The sequence below is a fragment of the Periplaneta americana genome, chromosome 6 (assembly GCF_040183065.1).
Source record: "Periplaneta americana isolate PAMFEO1 chromosome 6, P.americana_PAMFEO1_priV1, whole genome shotgun sequence".
Classification (NCBI taxonomy): domain Eukaryota; kingdom Metazoa; phylum Arthropoda; class Insecta; order Blattodea; family Blattidae; genus Periplaneta; species Periplaneta americana.
This window is the reverse complement of record NC_091122.1, coordinates 99,526,103-99,542,620: the sequence shown is the minus strand read 5'-3', so window position 1 is coordinate 99,542,620 and position 16,518 is coordinate 99,526,103. Positions and strand designations below refer to the sequence as shown.

Genomic DNA, 16,518 nt, shown 5'->3' with positions numbered 1-16,518 from the left:
TTAAAAGCATAATGCGATAAGAGTTTTGTTATGAAATGTTAGTTACACTTAAAACATATCAGCACCTAGGTAACTTTGCTTTGTACTGTAATATTGTTTTGATTAATTTATTGATTACTTTTATAAGGCTAAAGGTACCATCAATATCAATTCCAGCTTATCATGTCATACTCAATCTCTTTTTTTTTAGGATATCACTTTCTTTATGAATGTCGTGTTTCATTCACTTAGTAGGCTACAGTATAGTTGTACTACTACGGAATTTACGTGAATATTCCTTCTTGACTCTTTATTATGCTATTAACATTTAAAACACAACTGCAATATTAAGATATTGGTATTAGTACTTTTGTTTCACAGACAGTATAGATAATATCAAACAGAAAGAAGCCATATAAAAATAACGACATAAAATTTCACTTATGTTTGAAGTTTGTGCACTTCTATTTTCTTAATCCAACAGGCTGCTTATTCATATACACAATCCTTCCTCTTTCCATATTTAGCGCTTGATGCCGGCGCACGACGTCATGGTCAGAAAAATGCGCTTGCTTTGACATCACTGATCTAGTGCATTCCAGACATATCTAGACGGTTTTTCTCTTTGGTTCACTGGCAACTGCCGAGAGAGAAAAGTAGGACAACTTCTGATTTTCTAGAATGCCTGGCCAGACGCAGAACATACACCTGAAAAATAGGATATGCTCGGTGGAATTTAAGTACATCCCGATAAACATTTGAGAAACGACGAACTTATTACAAAGCGCAAAGTAACGTATCCTCATGCAAACAATGATTTTGCAGTTGCAAAAAATTCACAATCTGAGATGCAGTTTCAAAAGGGAGCTGAAGAAAGTGAGAAATTCTCAGAAAAACACAGGCATTTCGTCAGATAATACTTACACACCAAATATTTCGTTCTAACATTGTGAAGTCTGAAATTTGGAGTAATGGGAAAACAATATTTTTTCGGTTCCTTTTTTTTTTTTTTTTCTTCAAAACAATAACTGAAGCCACACTCAAAACTACAAAAATCTCTACATTTCAATTCTTTTCAATACACATCTCTTTCGGAGCTGTTTCAGATACGGTGTCAGCATCTATAGTCAGTGCATGCCACATGTGTCAGGAAACTTGAGTATCGGTACAGGTATTGTAGTATATGTTAGCGCAGGGGTGCCAAACTGAAGCTCCCGACAGAGCCTATAGTGTTGTAGTTGCTGTCAAGGTCGTAGTCGCTTTGACCAAAGGTAACTGAATGGTTCTCAGCGCGAGGATAGACGAAGACTGTGAATGCGTGATATCGAAAGACTAGTCGACTCTGTATCAACAAGCTCTATTTTTCTTCAGAAATGAATTTATATGGAGAAATGCAATGAGTCTTTCCGTTAAAGGGAAAAATGCTTATTGGAATAATAAACTTACTTCTTTGCGTCAAATAGATTTATTTCAACAAGAAGTTCATGAATGCTTGCGTTAATTTTCTTAGCCGTCATTAACCGAAGATAATTAGACCAGTGTTTATCCGACATTCTGCTGCGAATATGTGACTTTGTTAATTTCATTAATGGAAATGCAGCCTCACAAACATAACTCTCGCGAACAATGAAAACACATTTGCAACAAAATCACCTAACGTAAGAAATTGTCGTGTTCTTGCAACAGCTTTCCAAAATACATCAATCGTTGGTGTCTTTTGCTTATCTTCCAACGCAGAACGATAAGTTCGGAAGCAAAATCTCCCGAATAATCCTGGGACAACGGCTGTGCTGTATAAGGGAAAGTGAATAGTAAAAACTTCTTTGTTATTCGATATAAGTCAGAGAAACGTTGCTTAAATTCTTCAGACAAGCTGTGCAAATGACTAATAAAATTTTCTTTTCTGACTGGATCCAAAGACGAACAAAATAATGGAAGTGTTAGGAAATTCTCAAAATTATTTGCACTTAGCTGCGTACGGTACAAGGACAGTTTAAGACTAAACGATTTAACTCTGTCACGTAAATGTAGGACCAGCGAAACGTTTTCCTGAAGACGTACGTTAAGATAATTTAATTTGGTAGACATGTCGGACAGGAATCCAAGGTCTTGCCACCAAACGTCATCTTCCAATTCAGGTACATCGAATTTTTTCTCCTTTAAACATATTTCAATTTCTTCTCTTAAGTCCGCAAATCTCGCCAATGTCTCGCTTTTACATGGCCCGCGCTCTGTTCGCTACAACAACCTAAGACACCTCACCTTTCGGTGCGCGGCTCCCAGGAGAGCCTCGAATCTGATTGTCGTAGCCTCAAACACCGAAGAAGCCTCAGTTCGGCACCCCTGTCTTAGCATGTATGATAGGCTTTATAATAGAGGCCCGAGGCCTTGGTGCTCGTACGTGACCGTAGCCTCAAAATGTGTCCGTTTAGGTTAAGCCAAAAAAAAAGTGACCTTAGTGTAAATCCCATTGGAAATAAGGTAAACTCTTGGTCGTTAGATAGGTAACGGAAACATATTTTAAAGAACTTTTAACAGAAAATATACAACCTTACTTACAAGATTAAGAAAGTGAATTAGACAATGTAAATGAGATACGAGTAAACAAAATCAATCTAGATGTAGAAATAGTAATAGTGGCATTTAATCTCTAAAAATAACATAGCTTGTAGAATTATACGTAGCCTGTATACAGAATTACTAAAATCGGGACTGAAAATTTATATGAACTTTTGAGAATAATTTTTAACTATGCTTAAATGGTGATGAAATTCCCAATGAGTGGAAAATTGGATATATCTCAGTTTTTCATAAGAAAGGAAAGAAGGATAAATATATAAATTATGAAGGTATACTTTATCGGATATATATGAAAATAATAAAATAGTTTTTGGAACAGAAATTTTCTTAGGTAGAAACAAAAAAGCAAGCAGGATTTAGGGCCGGTCGATCCACACTTGACCACGCATTTTGCCTAAAAGCATTGACAGAGAAAAGAGATTGCCTTGGACCAACAGTTACACTTAGACTACTGTCTGTAGATTCATAAGAAGCGTGCGATAGCTTATCCCGAACAATTTACGGAAAACAGAACGATATAATATTAGTAAGAATATTGTAAGTGGATTCAAGAGATTGGATCAAAATTCTGATGTGGTTTGTCGTCTACTCTATTTAAGATAAGTAAGCCCACAGGCTTATGCCCAAAAAAGATTTGAAAATGGAAGGAAATATGTACAAGAATGGAACTGGAGATACGTGATACCACTTATGCAGTTTTCTCTGCCATTTGCAGACGATCAATTATTATTAATTGCACAAGAGTATGACGATTTAGAATACATGGCCAGACAATTGATATAAGAATGTGAGTTATGGGGTATGAAATTAAACAGAGAGAATGCAAAATACATGGCCATAAGGGACACAGGAGAAACATGGAATTTAAAAGCAAGAAATATAGCAGAATTAAACTAATCAGAAATGGGTTTTTGGCGACGGTCATCTATAATTCCTAGAAAGGGCAAAATTAAGTAACCGGAAATTAAACAAAATATGAAAATAACAAGATTCTTTTTAGATTACATTAAATTAAAACAAAATGGCATGTACATGTCAAGAGGATGGAAGAGGACAGATTATCAAAAGAAGTTATGGAATGGCATCCATCAGGCAGACGGAAACGAGGTAGGCCAAAGTTACTTGAGTGCAAGGAAATATAAGATAGAAAGGATTAACAGAAGGAGATTGGGAGGACATAAACAACTGGAGGATAACTAAATGGGTGCAGGAAGATATATAACTGTACAACCTGCAGAATAAATGAATATAGGCCTCCACAAAGATTGATGGATAAATCCAAGAACTTTGGATCCAATGGCAAGCGTGGTAACCACTAGACCACCATTACTGGTGTGACTGATATCGATATGACTGGACTATACTACTGGTTGGTATGCTTCGATTGATTAATGATATTCGATTTATTTGTGATTCATTGATCGATATAATCTATTTATTTGCTGATAAGATTGATGTTTTGGTGTTTTAATAGAGCAGACTGAGGAGCATCATTTAAAATTGTATTATGTCCAAGAAACTATTTTTACAGAAATGACGAAAAATTGAATTACAGTAGTCGTTAACCGTACAATTTATATTAAAAAAGGAAAAAGAGAGAAATTTTGTTACAATGATTGAGGTATATCTGTAGGCTTGCAAAACTGAAATGATTTCTTATTTATATTTCACGAAGTGAAGGAAATGTTTTGGAATTAATACGTTTTGATCTATACATCAGAAATGCGTTATCAGAAACCTATAATAACTTAATACATAAATTGAAGCATCATTATTGTCAGTTTTAAATAGTAATATTGCGTGTTAATACCAAATGGCAATTTGTTATACAGAGTAATCAAGAAAAACCTATGTTCATGTAAATCTCTACCCTCTTTAAATTCTATTCAACTCTCCTTCTTTAGCTAGTCGCAAGTTACTATACCACCATAACTCTTACAGCCTGTAACCACAGTTTTTGAATTTATGATATTAGCATAGAAATCTAAGAAATCTAAGTCTCTTATGCTTCTCCAGTTATTCACAAACCATTTGGTTAATAGTTTATTCACATCAGTCTTCTTTGCTACACTCTGCAATTAATGATGTGTCAAGAATAACACATTGTTTTCCTTTTCTTTTTTTCTTTTTTTGAGAATAGTTATGAATTTCTTTGATGAGTCATCACAGCTATAGGTGGGCTCTAATTTCATGCTGTTGAAGTTTGATCTTTGATAGACTTTTGTACGTCATTCGTTTTATTTCACTGATGCCACAAATCTTCTTAGAATATTCACTCAGTATTTTGTAGTTCCTAATATTTCATTCTTCACTGAAAATGTGAACATAACCTACATATTTATAAATATTATGGTACGGTAGTTTTTAGAGGTCAGCATTTCAGAGTTTATTATTGCATTGTATAGATAAGAGAGCCAGGATGGGCAGTGCAACCAACATAGAATTTAACAAATTTAATTTACAGCAACTCAATTAAATTAATCTTGGACAATACGATTTGACCCAAATACTTTACAGGACTGAATATGATATGAAAAAAGGGCCTCTTTTAAACATTCGTTTTCACGCTTTACAAATACGATTTGAAACGATCAGACTTCACAGCATGAAAGATCGAATAAGAAACTACACGAATATGCATCAAACTTAATTTCATCCACTGGTGGACTTAATACAGTTTGAAATTATGCACTACATTTACATTGCAGTTCTTGAGTGACATACCATTAACCTCAACTTTCCTGACCTACGAGTATGTTTAAATTCCAATGTAAAATTTGAATTACTATTCGGCAAAAGAATACGAATAGTTTTTTTCACGTGAAACGTCTAGGCTGTACTTAACCTACAAGGAGAAAAAAGTGTAACGCTTTGACATGAAAGGTTTTTCTGTAAACACTGGCGTCACTCGTGGTACCATAGAAACATAAATGTAAGATTAACTTCTTGCTTCGCAATTTTCTACGCTATCCGTCTTTTAGTTATTCCTTCTTACATCCCCCTACATACAAATTACAACATTTTCCAAATTAAAGCCTTCTGAAATTGGAGCCTTGGCTTTAGCATGTTGCTTTCGGTACTACAGGACGAGTATACTCGAGTGTCAGTCACACAGAGCAAGGGCTTGGATTCCTTCTCTTGCAAGGATTGCGATGCTCCCTCTTTCTACTCGCTGTGCAGGCTTGTAACATCTTCGGCGATCCTGCCCTGTTGCTGTTTTGTGTTGCTTAATCCCCCCTATCGTGATAGCTGTTAAATTACGTCTATTTTCAGCTTTCCCCTTCAAAATTCTCCAATTTTTCTTTATATGGAACGGCGAAAATCGGAGTGAGACACGTGGCCAACAGGCTTAGAGCTCTCTTGTAAGGACGCGTTTTCACATACCTTTTAAATGTTTCTCCTTCCATTTCCTGCTAGTCATTCATTCATACTTTTATTGCAATTCATTTCATCCTGCCTGCGGTGGTACTTATTTAATCCTTGAATCTATCCTTAGCTAACCTAGAAATTACATAACAATAATAAAGACATTTCACGCAATCTAAAGGACTTCATAAATCTCCTGTCATTTTTAGGCATCCGTTTTCTCCGCTATTATTTTCACAGTTCTGCATTTTTATTACATCTCTCTTCGTGAAGAAGTGACTTCAGGGAAGTCGCATTTTATTAATTATTTAGGCCCAGGAAATGGGGGACGTTGTTAATATTAATTTCTGTTGCAATGCTTTCATAATAAGATAGTTGGAATGTGTCAGACATTTACATTTTCTTTCATTGCTATGCTGTTTTTGGTGTATGATGACGTGAATATGTTAGGAGAAAATCCAGAAACGATTAGGGAAAACACGGAAAGTTTACTTGAAGCAGGTTTACTTTTACCAGGAAGCAGCTCAGGTTTGGAAGTAAACCCCGAAAAGACGAAGTATATGGTTATGTTTCGTGACCAGAATATTCTACGAAATGGAAATATAAAAATTGGAGATTTATCTTTCGAAGAGGTGGAAAAATTCAAATATCTTGGAGCAACAGTAACAAATATAAATGGCACTCGGGAGGAAATTAAACGCAGAATAAATATGGGAAATGCCTGTTATTATTCGGTTGTCATCTAGTCTGCTGTCAAAAAAATCTGAAAGTTAAAATTTATAAAACAGTTATATTATCAGTTGTTCTGTATGGTTGTGAAACTTGGACTGTCACTTTGAGAAAGGAACAGAGATTAAGGGTGTTTGAGAATAAGGTTCTTAGGAAAATATTTGGAGCTAAAAGGGATGAAGTTACAGGAGAATGGAGAAAGTTACACAACGCAGAACTATATGCATTGTATTCTCCACCTGACATAATTAAGAACATTAAATCCAGACGTTGGAGATGGGCAGGGCATGTAACACGTATGGGCAAATCCAGAAATGCATATAGAGTGTTAGTTGGGAGGCCGGAGGGAAAAAGACCTTTGGGGAGGCCAAGACGTAGATGGGAGGATAGTATTAAAATGGATTTGAGGGAGGCGGGATATGATGATAGAGACTGGTTTAATGTTGCACAGGATAGGGACCAATGGCGGGCTTATGTGAGGGCGGCAATGAACCTGCGGGTTCCTTAAAAGCCATTTGTAAGTAAATAAGTAAGTAAGACGTTTCTGTAATTACCACCAAATAAATCAAGAAAGATGAATAAGACTTTATTTTTTGTCATAAATTTCAGAACTTCGGACCTGCTAACCTTTCTGTGAAGTAAGTACAAGAAGTTAGTTTGTTACGTTTGAAAGATGCTGTATAATCAGAGTTGGAAATCTAGCTAGTGTGAGACTAGTCAAAATTGACTTTTAACATTAAACTTTGAAATCTCTGTTGAAGAGGACAATTTAAACCCGCAGCAAGAACATACTTCTATGTAATCTACCTGAAAGATTTGAAAGTGATTGAGTTCTGTCAGAGATCAGTTCTGCCTGATGTCTCCCTAGATCTACGGTCGCAGACCAGGAATTCTTCCCCCCTGAATGTGTGTTATAGACAGCGAGCGGCATATAGGCGATGTAAAACTACAGTGAGGTGCGATTCTACATTTCTGCTAGACCAGAACACCAATTTTAAGGAATATTTATTTATTCAGGAGCGAGAGGGTTTCAAGTCCCGACTGGATATAAAGCGTTTGGAAAACATCATAAAAGTTTTATTGGTGCGAATCAAAACATTCATAGCCTGCCTACAAGTGTTGATATCTCTTCGACTTCTTTGACCTCTCACAGATGTTCCGTGTTGAGATGGAACATTATCTAATGAAGTTCATAAATAGACTCAGGCGCCATGGCTGTGATCAATCGCTTGCAGTGTCTGTGTACACGAGCTGCACTAGTTTGGGGTGCAACTGAGATTCGCTCTGCGGATATTAGAGTGTGTGAGGCCAAGCTAATTTATTTTTGGAAGCTACAAAACAAAGATACGGTCCAAGAAGATTTACACTTTGTTCACAATATTTTCAATGTAACTGTCGGGAATAATGCATGGATAAGATTTCTGGAATAGATTTGAAACAGGAAACAGAAATCTACCAGTAAGCTACGACAGAGTACCAGTGTATACAAAATTAAGCGAACTACATGAGAAGTATATTCAAAAGTGGGGAAAGTGACAACTGAGCCATAAACGGAGCAGTGACTGAATCTTTTTTTCTCATTGTGAAAGAAAAATTAAAATAAAGCATACCCTTAACAAGAAATTTTGCCACATTCTTAACTGGACACGGAAAAATAAATTCGTATTTCTACCTGATCAAAATAAAAGACAGTCCAATGTGCAAATGCGGAGTTGAACAAACTGTAAATCACTTACTATTCATGCGTCCCAACCTAGACAGTGATCGACCCTTTCTTTAAGAAATCGTGCGAAGTGGATTTACAATAAAAGGCAATCTGTTAGTGAATCACTACACAAAGGAATTTATAGACTATGTGAAATCAATAAATCTAGGCAGACTTTAGAAAAATGTAAATATCTAGGCATAGGGTCTCCCAATAAGAGTGTCATACTTTTAAAATGAAATAAATTTTATAAACGAAAGAGGTTTATTTATTTAATTACTATAATTTTGAAGCACACTTGATGCCATTACGTCAGTTAAATGGCCGCCGTGGCTTCTTTGGGTTGCGCGTATACGGGTCTTCCAATTTTCAATAACAGACAAACATAAACCACCGTCAATTTCACGAATAACGCATGTGATATTGTTCCTTAGGTCATTAACTGCTTCTGCTTTGTTGACATAAACCAGTTGTATAACATAACTCTATAAGAAGTAATCCAACGGCGTTAAATCACATAATCTCGAGTTCCAGTTAACATCACCACCATGCGAAATGATGACATATTGACATATTGACATATTGATTTATTGATATAGTTCACAAGTACAAAACTTAATAATATAACAAAAGATCTATAAACAAATGTAGTTCTACATACTAAATATACAATTTCCTAGACTCATTATTTTATCGCAAATCTCAATAATTTATTGGTTCAAACTTGCACTTACGTCTGGTTTTAGTGCATGTTTAAACCAATCGTGATAACCTTAAGACATGCGAAATGATGAAGCCTCTGAACTTCTCCCTCAAAAGGTCGACTGTTTCGTGAGCAGTATGATACGTGGCGCCATCTTGCTGAAACGAAACGTTACTGAAATCCATACCTTCCAATTGAGGCCAAAAATAATCCCTTATCATAGCCCGTTATCTTACACACCGTATGTTTCACGTAATGGACCGAATGCTTGGCGAACGGATGACTTTTTTAAATAATACATTTTAATGATTTCTATGTACTTAAACAATACAAATTATAAATTAAGTATTATATTTTATCTTATGGGATTATAGAAATTGTATTTTGTATGAAATCGATAAAACTAGCTAATTAGCCAACTAACCAGTCTTTCAGTGAAGTGGTTATAGGCGTTTGAAACGACCTCAACTAGTACAGAAATCCCATCTTACCAACTTTTTTAAGTCACCGGCGTAGCTGAAGCGGTGACGCATTTGTCTGCTAATCTGTAGTTGCGCTCGACTGATTACCTGGTTAGGTTTTTCCCCGAGGTTTTTCTCAACTGTAAGGCGAATATCAGGTAGTCCTGTGACAATTCTCGGCTTCATATCGCCAAATACTATCTTGCTATCACCAGTTCCATCGACGCTATTGGTTAATACAGTGTCGTTAAATAACCGACTAGAAATAACCACCCCTTTATGTTCACATGAAGACAAACTACATCTAACCTTGGATATGCTGTGAATTCTTAAATTAATCATCAGCAATAAAAAATTCAAACTTCATCTCTTCAGAAAACTGGAGTTTTTCGTGTTTGGATGTTTAGTATTAAATACTTTATTTATGCGTTTCTTTTGTATAATACAGAGTGGGAAACTTAAAATTAATCCACTGTATACGAGAATATGCGGGAAACAAATGAAAAGCATTGAAGTATACTGAAACCATAGATAGGAAGTTCTTACCAAAACAGTAGATTTCAGTTGAATACAGCGAGGAGCATAGATGTCACCCGCGTCTCGCCCGCTACAGACGATACGCAATTCACGTAAACAACGTATAAGCTTTAGTAGGCCTAACATTCTGTGGAGCTGTGTACAGTCGTGAATAGTTTGAAGAATATTGTTAATTTATATTAATATTTTAGGTTTTGAACAGAGTGAGCTATTCTGTTATTATTATAGGCCTACGTATTATTTCCGTAATGTCAATAATATGCATGATTCCAAAAAAATAAACTCGTCTGTTATTAAATAATTATGCAAGCTGGAGTGTGAAATACGTTTATTTTTTCCTGGATTATTCTTCATTAAATGTTGCTTGAAAGACAAGTTTGTTTACCAGTAGTCAATACCTCTTTGTTTTGCTGGTCTGTTGAAGTCTCGTGCTGCTGTGATACTATGCATTCGGTTGCTTTACAGTCCAAGTTTTTTCAACATCGAATTAGGATACGAATTTCCTAGCTGTCATTACATAGAAATGAAAAATTTTCTCGATAACAATTCATTCATTCATAGTGTTCTGCAGATCTTTCATTGCAAACCCAGCATTCTCCAGTCTTTCCTATTTTCTGCCTTCCTCTTTGTCTCCTCGTATGATCCATATATCTTAATGTCGTCTATCATCTGATATCTTCTTCTGCCCCGAACTCTTGAGTTTAATATTATGTGCCACATACGAGATACATTATTAGAATCACAAAGTTGTCGTTCATCTGATGATAGTAAGAAATACTGTATCATATTTCAGATTTGCTGCAGTAACTTCTTGTGACGTAGAATGAATATTTTCAGGGTACAAATATTTTTTTCAGAACATGAAAGGATAAAATTAAAATGTTCATTGTTATTTTCATACTTATAGGTAAATTATTTTAGATTGATACTTACGAAGTTTATAATTACAAATTATGTTTTTCATATTATTCGTTTATTGTTTTCTTGTTATAAGGCCGTGGACGTTTGGAGCACAAGTTTGGTTACCATCCATCCGGCTTTACATATTTGGCGTTCTGGTTCATTGACATTGAGAGCTGCGCTACTACTTTTCATTCGGTAGAGATATAGTTCAAGATCACACAACTTAACAATTCCGGTACCAACTTCCTAGGTATGGCTGAAACACAAACTTTGACTTCCAGCTGACAATAGAAGCAATTGATAGTAGCTCTACAATGATGGGCTGCCAATCGACAATAGAAATAATTGATAGTCGTGCAGCACAGACTAGCTAGGTAGTCAGCACAGTTAGCTGAAGCGAGTCGGTTTTAAATTGCTCGATCTCTAGTTCAAGAAGACAAACAATAAACAGTGATATTATTTGCAATGCGTTCAAATAACCCGGCTTAATATTTTGATTCAAACATATAGTAAGACGTCATTATTGATATCCAGGGGAGAATAATTATTTCTTTTAAATTTACTGTTTTAATTGTTAGCACAATGTATGTTTTGACTTTGACTGATATCTCAAAGCTTTTCGGTAGCATAATTTTGTTCACAATGTTCTATGTATATTTGAAATATACAGGATGTAAGGGATATAAGTGCCGTCCTTTTCACAGTCGTCGGGGACGATCTGCAGGATCAAAAAATATTCATTCAACATATGGTCAAAACTTGATAGTTTTCCTAGAAAATATATTTCTTCTCCCTTATTTTATTTGCGTTATACTGCTTATATTGTTAGCATAATTACGAAAACAATTACATTAGTAGATATGTCTAGTAAAGAGTTAATATTAGTTTAAATACATATTTGTGTGTTATGTTATGTTTTCGTGAAATTAAATAAAATTGCATGCTTAAATTTGTTAACATTCTGGCGTGAGAGACATGACAACGTATTCAGCAGGCAGTACTCTGCACAGACGTACGTGCATGTCAGCTTAGTTCAAGCTCCTTGTCCGTAGGTCTACTGCAGAGCGGATGACAGTTCGGTACAGAGTATTCGATAAACAACTTACAGTGTCATTCAGAGTTTAGGAATATCATATGTTATTAATTTATGGAGAAAATCATCTTAATTCAAGTGAGGCAAGAAGATGTACCATCAGTGTTTTCCGCAATGAAGGTTACCTAATCGGCGAACTTTTGTAGCAATTTCTCAACGATTATTAGAAACTAAGAGTCTATTACCTCGTTTCAAAAATCACACAAACAGAAATTTCTTTAAAAATGGTACTGCTTTATGGAAGCGGAAGAGATTAATATGTTACATTAAAAAAAAGTACGTGTAATTTTGTGCAGTAAACCATTATTTATTTTTTAGACGTATGATAAAAAAATTGACCAATATTGCCAATATTGTTAAATAAAATGGAAATTGTATTTGCTGCTCGCTTTATGTAAACAACTGTCCACCCCTACATTAAAACAGAGCATCTGTTTTGTACCGGTATGTCTATCCGCTTAAGCTGTACTGTGTAGCCTATGTGTAAACTCCCTCCTCCCCATCCAGCAACGTTGTCAAACGCCTAATATTGTAAACTTTAATAATTAGTTAAATATTGCAATTAGAAAAAAATTGTGAGGACATTTTTTCTTCCTTATGACATGAACAATCATCAGTTAAAATAATGGCACTTATACCCCTTACACTCTGTATAATAATACATCAAATTACGCAGTTTCTACAGCTTGTTTGTGTAGTTATAACAGGAAATTGATGAAGAATGATAGACTTAAGATCTATGTAACAAGCAGTTAAGAGTAATTTATATCTGTTAATATTAAAAATTTTTACTATACAGGATGAACCATAAGTAACGTATAAGTTTTTTTTTTTTTTAGATATTTCAAACAAGTTGAATACAGTTTTGCCCATTTTTGCTTCTTTTTCAAGATAAAAATTGTTTTATATGTCATAGCGTGTTTTGGGAAAATCATTAATTAAATTCCCAATATGCTCAGTCAGTTTTAGAAAGCACTATAGCCTATTATGATAATAATCTATTGAAATAATTTTAATTATGTCCTTTAAATGTGCAGAAATTTGATCCGAACAAAAATGAAACATTTTAAAATTCCTTCACAGAACGAAAAGTTACATTTGTTCCGATAAAATTTCTGCACATTTAAAGGACAAAACTAAAATTCTTTGAATCATTTATGATCATAATACACTGCCCTCTTAAATTGATTGAGCATATTGGGAATGAAAGCAATGGCTTTCCCAAAATACGCTAAGAATTGTTTCATATGAAACAATTTTTATCTCGAAAAGGAAGCAAAAACGAAATTGTATTATTTTTTGTTTGAAATATCTCAAAGAATGACCCTCAGAATTGATTGACATTACTTACGGTTTATTCTGTATATTTCCCTTGACTATTTCCCTAGATCATATATACCCAGATTGCTCGGCCTTATAGGCTTTGTCGGAAACAACGTTTGTCAGGTTTACTATGCTACCATCTAGTTTTTACATAAGGAGTCACGTCATAACTCCCATTTGAATTGCATTAGCGACTATACTGCCATCTCGTGTTCGTTTACGGCGGACGGGTGGCGATCCTGGCGGTTGTTCTCTTCAAAGTGCTACCGATTTTAACATAGGGATGATCAATCTGTTACATATGTAGTCTGGGCTATTATCTGCGTTCCTGACAGAGAAAATTGGGAATCAAAACAACCACTCTTGTGGCTGGGGACACCCATCACTCAGAGTTAAATAGTATCTGCCGAAAACATTTGGTTAACAGCTCAGTAGTGCTTTGTTACTAGCGTCATTTGATGAGTGAAAATATGTCTTCATTACTAGTAGTAGAGTAGTAGACGTTTTCTTTGACCCATAACAGTGAAGTGATGAGTTCACGGTTCCGCTATCCCAAAATGTTTTCAGGGCCGCAGATAAGTCTTAGACAGCACACTCAACTGTAGAGTCTTACCTGCTGTGGTTGAGTCGTGTCTCCGTTGGTGACAGGTGGTTGCGAGGCAGCAGCGTTCAGATTTCCCAGCACCTGGTTCAGCTCTTGAGCTATCTGGGAACACAATAATGTCAATTTAGTAATATACATATGTGCAAAGGTTTGATTTTCGAATCTTTTGCCTCAATATTTTCAACTGGGCCACTTTGACGTTCAAACTGCGATATTTGTCATCTAGAATGAACACACATAGTGTTCAATAACAACGTAGCAACTGGTGAAGGATTTAAATTTTCAAAAGAGTGATTATGCTTTTGGAAGATGGGGTCTCTAACATGTCAATACTTATTTTATAAGATGACAAGAGAGCATTTTAAATTATTGTTGTCTGTAAGTTATGAGATTTTTGTGGTGCATGAAGTTCATTAAGTTACGAATCAGACAGTTATCTTATTATAAGTTGTGGAATATAGCTTTATTTCATAATTACATACGTACTATTAGTAAAATGGCTAAAACGTCGGCTTTGTACGTAAGATACCGAAGATAAAGTCCCGACAATTCATGTAGAATTTGTGGTGACGAACACAGTGTTGGGGCATGATTTCTCGAGGTACTTAAGTTTTCTGTGCTGTCACATCTATAACTATGAATCATCCTTGTGACTATATAGTAATAACGGGAAACTGCTGCATCATATCATCTTTCTCAGGGGACCAAATTCCTAGAATTGCAATTATTATTGCGAACATTATACAAGGCTAGCAACCATAGAGCATTCCTGAAGTTAGTGCTGACATCTGATTATTTGAATGTAACATTGGCATACCATAAAAACAAATAACCAGTCCATAAACAACATAAAGTTAATTACCTAGTTGAGAATCGTATATAATCTAAAAAGGGTGTAACAGTGAGTTTACTACAAACTTTTAGGGGTGATAGAGGTGATTCATTTAAAGCTATTAAGGAGTCATGAACAGTCATTTTGTTTTCTTTAATGTATTAATGCAAACCTTCATGTTGTCATGACGGTGTTTGCATACGTTACAAAGTTCAAAGTTTTCTATTAAGTCGCGCTTTGCCAGGGACGTAATACTGTATTTAACAGCAGGAATAACCACGTCTGGGCTGCGGAAAATTCTAACTTTCATACGACAGTACTATTGTTAATTACCAACAGTGATTTGAATTGAATGTGTAGGCTGGAATACTGCATGACTATTGATAGGGTCATATACACTGCCGAATAGTTTAAATGGGTAAAGTTACTACAACTTTAATGAAGTAATTGTAATATCCGAGTTGCTAGAGCATAAACCATATGACGTTCGTCAGTGCATGTCGTGACAGCATGACGCTACACCCGCTCACTTCTCTCTCTATTATTATTTTCCAGCGATGTGGATGAGAAGAGGAGATGCTGTGAATTGGCCTGCCCATCCACCTGACTTAATCCCGAAGGATCTTTGGGGGGGTTGTTATCTCAGTCGTCGTTTAAAATACTGATCGAATTGGAAGAGAATTTTGTTGCACTGATCATAATTGTGACGCTCTTAGGTACACGCGGAGAATCTTTTAACGGATGCATAATGAGTAGGAGACCGGATTTTTATTTTACTAAAAGTTAATATTCCAACTAGCTATTGATCTGTGCTACTTTTACTATGTACTCGTACAATAATTCCGTTGCGTTTGAAAGTAGTAGCCAATTGAAATGAATGGCGTCAACATCTTGTTAGCGACATCCACTGTAATTGGCTGCAGCATTTGCTGACGTAAAATTGCGGGTAGCTTTAATGGATGGATTTCACTTCTTCAAATGAGCGGTCTAAACCGTTAGTTACAAATAAACAGACGTGCTTCGCTAGAGACATTTTCCAGCTTTTTGACACAGCTCTCCTTTGTTACATGACGAAGTGTTATGAACAAGACCTCGAAACGGTTCTGAACTACATCACATCCACTCATGTATACTTCGTGTGATTTCTAACTTTTAGTACATAAAATTCTAGTCTCTAGTAATGAGTAATGATAGAAATTATTTGAATTCTAATATCCTTAAAGTCAATATGCATTTATTAAGAGTTAATAATGAATGACGTAATTAAAGGTTTATGTAATTATTCTGCAGTGTTACTTAGACCTTTAGCATTACACACCAAAGATTACAACAAACGGAACGTTTCCGGATGAGTTACTAAATCAAATAATTGTTGATCAGATAATCACTGTGATACCTCTCCAAGTTTGTAACAAAGCCTCTGTTACACCGATAGTAAGTTTGAAGGGACCAACGACGTTGCAGTTCACGTGACTTCGTACCCGCAGCCCTAAGACTTGGAAGGATGCGCTTGTGTAGAATTATCTTTTAGTTTATCATTTCTGTCTCTTCCCCATTAATGAAAATCTTGAATATATGAGCTAGTTTATTACATGAAATGATTTTCGGCGTGGTCTAGGGGTTAGCGAGGCCGCGCATGAGATGATTACTTGATCGGATTTTTTCTGAGATCTTCCCCATCTGTAAGACTAATGTCAGCTAAC

The 16,518-nt window shown here is 35.5% G+C and overlaps 1 protein-coding gene across 1 annotated transcript in view; it reads right to left on the bottom strand.

Moving 5' to 3' along the window:
• LOC138701546 (serine-rich adhesin for platelets-like) overlaps window positions 1-16,518 on the bottom strand; it is a 283,122-nt gene that overhangs the window by 160,933 nt on the left and 105,671 nt on the right. The window contains exon 9 of the mRNA XM_069828550.1: window positions 13,993-14,085. Coding sequence (XP_069684651.1) covers window positions 13,993-14,085 — 93 coding nt within the window. The remainder of the gene's footprint in view (window positions 1-13,992; window positions 14,086-16,518) is intronic.